This window comes from Etheostoma cragini, chromosome 12, assembly GCF_013103735.1.
Source record: "Etheostoma cragini isolate CJK2018 chromosome 12, CSU_Ecrag_1.0, whole genome shotgun sequence".
Classification (NCBI taxonomy): domain Eukaryota; kingdom Metazoa; phylum Chordata; class Actinopteri; order Perciformes; family Percidae; genus Etheostoma; species Etheostoma cragini.
The window spans coordinates 4,246,723-4,255,633 of record NC_048418.1 but is presented as its reverse complement, the minus strand read 5'-3'; the positions used below and the strand labels follow the sequence as shown (position 1 = coordinate 4,255,633).

At 39.1% G+C, this 8,911-nt stretch overlaps 1 protein-coding gene across 3 annotated transcripts in view; it reads right to left on the bottom strand.

Annotated features, from left to right (window-relative positions):
* Nucleotides 1-316: 316 nt before the first annotated feature.
* Nucleotides 317-8,911, bottom strand: part of LOC117954121 (myosin-7-like) — a 13,942-nt gene continuing 5,347 nt past the window's right edge. For 2 of the 3 annotated variants that reach the window (XM_034887641.1, XM_034887644.1), the window contains 26 exons: nucleotides 8,843-8,911; nucleotides 8,569-8,739; nucleotides 8,112-8,421; nucleotides 7,865-7,944; nucleotides 7,349-7,554; nucleotides 6,924-7,047; nucleotides 6,709-6,845; nucleotides 5,934-6,189; nucleotides 5,595-5,837; nucleotides 5,326-5,502; nucleotides 5,097-5,242; nucleotides 4,920-5,010; nucleotides 4,415-4,804; nucleotides 4,167-4,293; nucleotides 3,975-4,093; nucleotides 3,701-3,897; nucleotides 3,442-3,625; nucleotides 3,193-3,358; nucleotides 2,982-3,106; nucleotides 2,577-2,885; nucleotides 2,271-2,474; nucleotides 1,890-2,186; nucleotides 1,614-1,718; nucleotides 1,437-1,532; nucleotides 827-961; nucleotides 317-441 (listed from right to left, as the gene is read on the bottom strand). In XM_034887641.1, the coding sequence (XP_034743532.1) occupies nucleotides 421-441; nucleotides 827-961; nucleotides 1,437-1,532; nucleotides 1,614-1,718; nucleotides 1,890-2,186; nucleotides 2,271-2,474; nucleotides 2,577-2,885; nucleotides 2,982-3,106; nucleotides 3,193-3,358; nucleotides 3,442-3,625; nucleotides 3,701-3,897; nucleotides 3,975-4,093; nucleotides 4,167-4,293; nucleotides 4,415-4,804; nucleotides 4,920-5,010; nucleotides 5,097-5,242; nucleotides 5,326-5,502; nucleotides 5,595-5,837; nucleotides 5,934-6,189; nucleotides 6,709-6,845; nucleotides 6,924-7,047; nucleotides 7,349-7,554; nucleotides 7,865-7,944; nucleotides 8,112-8,421; nucleotides 8,569-8,739; nucleotides 8,843-8,911 (4,485 nt within the window). In that variant the 3' untranslated portion in view covers nucleotides 317-420. The remainder of the gene's footprint in view (nucleotides 442-826; nucleotides 962-1,436; nucleotides 1,533-1,613; nucleotides 1,719-1,889; nucleotides 2,187-2,270; nucleotides 2,475-2,576; nucleotides 2,886-2,981; nucleotides 3,107-3,192; nucleotides 3,359-3,441; nucleotides 3,626-3,700; nucleotides 3,898-3,974; nucleotides 4,094-4,166; nucleotides 4,294-4,414; nucleotides 4,805-4,919; nucleotides 5,011-5,096; nucleotides 5,243-5,325; nucleotides 5,503-5,594; nucleotides 5,838-5,933; nucleotides 6,190-6,708; nucleotides 6,846-6,923; nucleotides 7,048-7,348; nucleotides 7,555-7,864; nucleotides 7,945-8,111; nucleotides 8,422-8,568; nucleotides 8,740-8,842) is intronic. The other variant, XM_034887643.1, reaches the window with a different exon arrangement.

The following is an 8,911-nucleotide window of genomic DNA, read 5'->3' as shown; positions in this document are numbered from 1 at the left end:
TTACTGTGGTAACCAATTTCACTGCTTTTAGCTATGGCTGAGTGGGCAGGTCTGGTTGAAAAACAATGGAAGAAAACAGATGGATTTGGCGTTTATCTGGTACATGGATGAAGTTGTACTGCGATGATGGGTGGTGATTAGGGACGCATTTTAATTGCGTAATAGTAATGGCGACATCAGCTATAACTAAGTGAATTTGTATACTTGTTAGAAACATGCTATAATTCCCCAGTTAACTTAAGTGTTACCAGTATCCTAAAAGGTTGATCTAATCTACTGCGAAAAGGAGAAGTTATTAAAAAAGACCAAGGAACAGTTTGAGATGCAGATTCATTTTATCTTCTTAACAACTGACATGCTTAGGGAGACACAATATTCAAACATCAGGTGCCTCAGAATGCAGAAGTCATTCCATGAGCTTCACTCCTCGTCATGTCCTTTCTGAAAAAAGAAAAAGTAAACTATGTGATTAAAAAAGTTCTTTTTTAACTGCATTATAATTTGCAATGCTGCAATCATAACCTTTACATATTGTTGATTTAGTGTTCTACATAATATTATGAAGGTGTGTGCACACTATACAGTAACTGACGGCATTAATGGATTCTGGTAGTAAAATACTGACTGGCTTATAAACACTACCCCAGTGTTGTCTCTGTAATCACATTTTTCTTAAGGGACAGAAGTACAAGAATATACTGTGATTTATATCATACATTATTATATATTTGAAACTTTACTGAAACCATAACATGGCTCAAAACGAGCATTCTTTGTGCCCTACACAAAAAAGGATTAAAAAAATAATTGACAATCAAGAACTAACCTTTGAGCCCACATCACGACTCTTGGCACGTAGCTTGTTGACCTGAGACTCGGAGATGTCAGCTCTCTCTTCAGCTTCATCGAGCTCATGTTGAAGCTTGCGGCATTTGCTAAGATTATTGTTGGACTGCTCCTCCTGTATAACAGAAACACAATAACATCATCAGGGCCTGTCATGTATTTCTGCAGTAATAACATGGATTATGTAATAAGACATACCTAAAACCAACTGAACCACTAGCAATAGATTTTTTTCAATTACATTTTATAAGAAGTTATATGAACGCAGTGTGCAAAAAATTATTTAAAAAGTAATTGAGAGGATGTTTTTACTGGGCTGTGCAAATCTAATGAAGTTTATCAAGGATGATTGATTTACTCTAAACACTTGTACTGATAAGAAAAAGTCTGTTACAAAGTCATTTCATTGAGGGTTAAAGTTATTTTGTCCATATTGCCTAGCTCTATCAAATAAATAGCAATTTATTAATAGCAAATAAATCTATCAAAGCTGGGAATGGCAGCCATGGCATTTAATATGCACAAACATACTGGGCTTGGATAGGTTTTATACTTTTTTATATTAGTTTCTGTAAAATGCTAATACTTACAGCCTCCTCTGCAGCTCTCTTGTAGGATTTGACTTTTAGCTGCAGCTTGTCTACCAGATCTTGCAGACGGGCAATATTCTTGCGATCCTCCTCTGTCTGAAAAAAACATTTGAATTTAAATTTTCAATACAAATTACATTTTGTGTTCTACAATTTTGTAAATGATTTGAAACTTGCCTGATAGGTCAACTCTTTGATTCGTCTCTCATATTTTCGTATTCCCTTGACAGATTCACTGGACTTTCTTTGTTCAGCCTCTACTTCAACTTCCAGTTCTCTGATCTGTTGAGGGAATGATTTGAAAATTGAATTGAAAATTTTCTTTACATAAAATATTTTTAAGTAAGCTTTTTGATCATGAGGAAAATAATAGTTCTAGAATGTTTTATTTTGTCAGATTTTGATGATTGTGGGATTTCATTAAATTGTTTATTTTAAATAATTGACACTCACCCTGGCCTCGAGCTTCTGCACCTGCTTCTTGCCTCCCTTCATGGCGATCTGTTCAGCTTCATCCAGACGGTGCTGCAGGTCTTTGATGGTTTGCTCCATGTTCTTCTTCATACGCTCCAGGTGAGCACTTGTGTCCTGCTCTTTCTTTAGCTCCTCAGCCATCATGGCAGCATCAGTAATGGCCTTCTTGGCCTTCTCCTCAGCGTTTCTGCACTCCTGCACTGCATCTTCTACTTCTGTCTGAAGCTGGGATGTATCAGCCTCCAGCTTTTTCTTTTGGTTTAGGAGACTTGTGTTCTGGTTGAATAAAAAACTTGATAATAGAATTTCTCAATAAAATAACAGCGAAGAAAAGAACCGTGTCTAATGACTGCATCTCACCTGTGAGTGCAGGAGCTGCACCCTTTCACTAACGTCCAGCAGCTCTTGCTCAGCAAGCTTGCGACCTCTCTCAGTTTGCTCCAGAGCAGACCTGAGCTCCTCCACTTCGGCCTGAAGAAGGTTGGTGCGTCTCTCAACGATGGCATTGTTTTCCTTTAGATCATCATTGGCTCGAAGAGCATCATCAAGTTGGAGCTGAAGGTCCTGGAAATGCGGGAAAGTTATTGTGAAGCAAGTTATTGTGAATAAGCGGATAATGTAATGCAATATGTCCAAGGTGTTCTTTTTTTAAACTAAAATGCTTACCTTTAGATGTGCATGAACAGATTTAAGTTGTTTCTGGGCCTCAGCTGCTTGCCTGTTGGCCTGGCTTAGCTGGATCTCCATCTCATTGAGGTCTCCCTCCATCTTCTTCTTCAAACGGAGAGCCTCATTCCTGCTGCGGGTCTCGACTTCAAGAGAGCTCTGAAGAGTATCCACAATTCGCTGCTGATTTCTCTTCGCTTGCTCCATCTCTTCATCTTTCTCGACTAACTTGCGATCAAGATCAGCCTTAATCTGGTTGAACTCAAGCTGGGCTCTTAGAATCTTCCCTTCCTCATGCTCCAGTGATGCCTATCATCAAGTAAAGAATGAAAATTAAATGCATGACTAGTTACACCAAGTACCAAACCAGTGTTCATGAAGTCCACCGTTCAACATTCAAGATACCTCTGCTTCCTCCAGAGCTGTTTGTATGTCAGACTTCTCTTGTTCTAACTGTTTTCGAATCTTCTCAAGCTCATGGATACTCTTCCCACTCTCACCAATTTGCGCAGTGAGATCAGCTATTTCCTCTGAGAAACAAAATGTCATATTGTTAATGGTTTGGTCATTAGAAAAAAAATCAAAGATAGAGGTGTAAGCTGTTTTTTATCCATACCCTGTAGATTCTTATTCTCTCTCTTCATGGTCTCCAGATGTTCAAGAGATTCTTCAAAAGAGTTCTTCAGTTTGAAGAGCTCAGTGCTCAGAGACCTGGCTTCCTTCTGAGAGCTCTCCAGCTCTGTTTGAGACTCTTCATACTTCTGTTTCCATTCTGCCAAGACCTGAAATATGTATGCTTAAAGGTCATTTCATTTTAATTATGTATCTAAAAGAGCAAAAGTGCCATATGTATTTTAAATGCAACCTTGTCAAAGTTTCTTTGCTTCTTGTCCAGAACAGCAGCAGCAGCATTAGACCTCTCCACATCCACCATGAGATCTTCAATCTCATTCTGCAGCCTGTGTTTGGTCTTCTCCAGAGACGAGCATTTAGCATTCACTGCCTCCACAGCCTCTTCAGCATCCTGTAGACGCTGAGCCAGCTTCTTTCTGGATGATGATAGAAGATATTTTGGTTTATTGTTTAAAGGCTTGGTTGATGGAGTGAAAATATATTTTACTCACTTGGCCTCCTCCAGTTCCTCGGTTCTCTGGATAGCATCAGTTTCGTACTTGGTTCTCCACTGAGCCACTTCAGAGTTGGCCTTGGACATGTTGCGCTGCAATTCACCCTTGGCCTCCTGCTCCTCCTCATACTGCTCCCTGAGTAGGTCACAGTCATGTCGAGCAGACTGCACTGCATGGGCTAAAGCATTCTTGGCCTGAAATAAAAGCATATCTTGTTGCATATTTATGTGCTACCATCTGTACCAAGTTCTCAAAGGTTGTTGGTTGATACCTTGACTTCCTCCTCTAGTTGTCTTTTAAGGTCATCAATTTGTTGAGTGTAGGACTGTTTTCCTCTGGTTAGCTGGGACACCAAGGAATCCTTTTCTTCAAGCCGCCTCACCAATTCACCTAATTTTGATAAAAGCCTTAACTTAGTTGTTTATAATATACAAACAAAACACAGTTCAAATACAATTTTTACCATTCTCAGTTTGAAGCTTTGCTTTCTGCATGGCAAAGTCATTGATAGTACGCTGTCCCTCTTCTGCCCTTGTTTTGTATTCGTTCATCTGATCTTCCAGAGACCTGCACATTTTCTCCAAATTATTCTGGAGACAAAAAAACGTTAACAATGGCATGTAACCTACTGAAAAAGAAATAAAAGTTGTTTTAGACTAACAAATTACTCATTCCATGAGTAGAAACATACAGTAAATAAAGGTATTTTACCTTAGCCTTCACAATATTTTCCATATTGGAGACCACATCATCCAGCTCCAGTCTGAGCTCGCTCTTCTCCTTCTCCAGTTTCTGCTTGACTCTCTGCAGGTTATCAATCTGCTCTCCCAAGTCAGCCACACTGTCAGCTTGTTTCTTCCTGAGTGTGGCAGCAGTGGCTTCATGCTGCAAAGTGGCCTCTTCAAGGTCTCTGCGGAGTTTCAGGAAATCAGCCTCCCTCTTCTTGTTCATTTCAATCTGGGCAGATGTTGCTCCACCAGCCTCCTCCAGCCTCTCACTGATCTCCTCCAGCTCTCTGGCCAAGTCTGCTCTCTGTTTCTCCACTTTGGCTCGGGCAGCTCGCTCTGCCTCAAGCTCTTCTTCCAGCTCCTCAATGCGGGCCTAGACCAAAACGAAAGCAAAATCTTAAATGACATTGTATTGCTCTTATTAAATTGTGGTCGTAAAATGTCCTATAGAGGGCCAGGGATCCAACTTTATTTCTGTAAATTATTACCTGTAACTCCTTCAATTTTTTCTGGAGCTGGGCACTCATTGCTTGTTCATCTTCTATTTTACCACTGAGTTGGTTGATTTCAAAATCTTTCCTGTGGATAAAAGATAAAATAATTTGGACCAGCTGACACATAGTTTGAAATCTATTTGTGTTTTTTACAAGTGCATTTCCTATTACTTTTTCAGTCTCTCTTCAAGTTGCTGCTTGTCATTTTCTAAGTCCATGACACTCTCTTGAGCTAACTTTAGGTCTCCCTCAAGCTTCCGTTTTGCTCTCTCAAGGTCCATACGCACTTTCTTCTCTTGTTCTAGGGAGCCTTCGAGCTGTGGGTTGTAATGCATAACTTTTTATTTAGTCATTAGTTTACATGTTTCATATAAGTCCACGTAATCTTGTAAATTCTCACATCATCCACTTGCTGCTCCAGCTTAGCCTTGGCCTTGGTCAGAGTGTTGACTTTGTCCTCTTCACTCTGCAGATCATCCAGTGTTTGCTGATGAGCTTCCTGTAAGGCTTTCTTCTCTTTTGTCAACTTGGCAATTATTTCATCCAGAGCAGCCATCTCTTCTGTCAGGTTCTTTACCTGTGGCCAAAAGAAATTTGTATCATGGACTTTAACATGAATGTTATTTGGGACATTCAGAGTAATTTCCCAGTATTTAGTGTTTGTCATACCTTGTTCTCTGTGGCGTGCTTCTCTTTCTCCACTTTAGCCAGAGTTAACTCTAAGTCATCAATGTCTTTCTTAAGCTCAGAGCACTCATCCTCCAGCTTCCTCTTCTTAGCAGTCAGTTCAGCATTCATCTCCTCCTCATCCTCCAGTCTTTCTGTCAGCTCTTTGGCTTTTGCCTCCAGCTGAATCTTGTTTTTGATCAGCCCCTCACATCTTTCTTCAGCATCACAAAGATTATCTTGCTCCTGTTATAATTTAAAGTCACAGCATTGTACCTAGGCAGATTTGCTTTGATTTTATTATTAGTGTAATGATCATAGATTTTAACATGTCTAACATACAGATTGAACTTGGAGCTGCAGATCATTCTTCTCTTGAAGAAGAGTGACCGTTTTTTCTTCAAGTTCCTTCCTGCGGGCTTCTGACTTTGCGTAAGCCTCTTTTAGTTTGCCAAACTCTTCCTTCATGTTGGCCATCTCCTTCTCTGACTCTGCTGACTTCAACAGAGGTTTAATCTTGAAGTACATCTTCATCCAGGGCCAATTCTTGACCCCCATGAAGGCACGGATGTTCCACTGGATCACAACTAGTGCATCCCTGCCAAAAACAAATCATTGTCTTTGAGTTGTTTCCATCAGGTAAAATCCGTTTCTTTTACTTTTTCTTTTTTGAACTAACAGAACATGTCAGAAGAGCAATGTAAACCTACTGTATGCTCAAATAACATACACACCTTTCTTATACCGCTGTCCCAGCATGGACATATAGAAAATGAAACAAAAATTCAGTTTGAACCTGATTGCAAAGAATGTCCTTTTCAATACAGCCTAAATAGATTATTCTCCCCACTATGCTTTCCTGTGTTTGATGTTTAATTATTTGGTTTGTGTATTTAGGACAGAGTATATGTGCATTTTAAGGTACTGTTTTTTGTCAAAGGATATCATTTCTTAATTTTTGGTAGTTTTTCCTTATTGCATTAAGGGTCTAAGGATAGAGAGTGTTATTTGCTGTACATATTGTAAAGTCCCTTGAGGCGAATTTATGATTTATGATATTGGGTTATGAGAATAAAAGTTTTGACATTCAAAGTTTGGCCATACTGTAAGCAGTTACCTGCGTTCAACAATCTTCTGGAATTCAAGTCTTGCCAGAAGGCCTCTCGACCGGGCTTGGATGCCAGTGATGATTAGTGCTAGTCGGTCATCTCGCATCTCCTCTAGCAGACCCAGCAGTCCAGCTTTGAAGAACACCTTTTTTCATAGGGCAGATTGAATAGTCAGTAATAATGTGTATTTTATACAAATCCATTTTCTATGTTTAATACTTACCTTTGTGTGTCCCAGTTTGTACTGGGTGTGGTCAATATCCAGTGAACCCAACAGTTTCTCTGCGGCCTTCTTGTTGTCGATAAACTGTCCCTCGGGAATGGCATTAGGGTTCAAAATACGGTATCTTTGACACAAGTCCAACAGATAAAATGTTTTTCCATGTTGTGAAAGATATATATATATATATATATATGTGTATATGTATATGTGTGTATATATATATGTGTGTGTGTATATATATATATGTGTGTATATATATATGTGTGTGTGTATATATATATATGTGTATATATATATATGTATATGTATATATGTGTATATGTATATATATATATGTATATATATGTAACATAAAATAAAGATAAAAGACACTCAATTGATTTATCTGGTAGATTTAAATATCGGATTGTCCATCACATGCAAACCTCTGTTTGAAATCTCCGTAGAGGATCCTGTTGGGGAAGCCCTTTCTGCAGATTCTGATGCCTTCAAGCACACCGTTACAGCGCAGCTGGTGCATCACCAGAGGGTTCTCCATGGCCCCAGGAGTCTTGGTCTCATTGGGGATGAGGCAGCGAACAAAGTGAGGGTGAGTAGACCTCAAGTTGGTCATCAGCTTGTTCAGGTTCTCCTGCAAGTTATTAACACAACTTTATACATTTTGTTATCATTGTGTTTGGCACAATAACTTTAAAAAGATTGGGTTGTAAATTGAAATGTATGCCCAACTTATTAGGTACAGTAAGTACAGTAATTGTGTCACAGCCTTGGGAAAGCAGGCTGTGTATTACACACTACTATGGGTAAATTATTAGCCTGAAGAAGTCTGTTGCCTTACAATGGCCATGTACCTACATATGATGTGTTCATAACTACACCCCTTCAAGCTTAGACCCATAACCACAATTTGAAATCTTAAATGAAAAAACTAAACATTTTACCCTGTGCAAGGCAGACACAGTTTGGAAGGATGAGCCCTTCTTCTTGCTGCCTCCTCCTTTGCCGCTCTTTCCACCTTCAGCTAATAAACCAGTGTACAACTCAGTTAGATTACCTTAACAGACACAGGCATGCATTATTGAATCTTGTATTTCTCACTATGATGCATTTGACCAAATATTGACATTTCCAACACAATTACCTACACATTTGTAGTTAATTGCAGTACTACATTCAGTTTATTCTTACCTGCTTCTGATCCAGCATAATTTGCGAAGAGGACAGATAGCAGTTTGAGATTAGATTTCTGAAAGAGTCCTACAACGGTCTCATTCAGAGGATCCTTGTTCTTCACCAGCCAGTTGTTGATATTATAATCAACAGTTCCAGCATAGTGAACCAGGGAGAAATGGGCCTCTGGTCTCCCTTTGATAACTCTTGGCTTCTGGAAATTGGCAGATTTCCCCAGATGGTTGTCATAGAGCTTAGTTTTAAAGGTGGTATCAGAGGCTTTGGGGAACATGCACTCCTCTTCTAGGATGGACATGATACCCATAGGCTGAGGAAAATATAATGAAGAAAGTAAAGAAAAATGTTTTCATGTTGTTAAAGACGAGCAGAATTAGTTAATGTGAGAGTTCAGGAAGAACCTAATGGAATAACTTTGTTTCATTGATGATTTGCATAAGTAAACTTAAAAACTCACCTTTTCAATCAGGTCAATGCAGGCTTGCAAATCCATACCAAAATCTATAAAAGTCCATTCAATGCCCTCTTTCTTGTACTCTTCCTGCTCCAGCACAAACATGTGGTGGTTGAAAAACTGTTGCAGTTTTTCATTGGTGAAGTTGATGCACAGCTGCTCAAAGGTGTTGAACTGAAACAACATTGATAGTAAGCATAAATTAACTTTGGCGTGAAAATATTAAGGAAATCAGTTACATATGTTTTATTAGCTTTGAATTCTGTTCTAAACTCACATCAAAGATCTCAAATCCAGCAATGTCCAGTACACCAATGAAATACTGGCGAGGCTGCTTGGTGTCGAG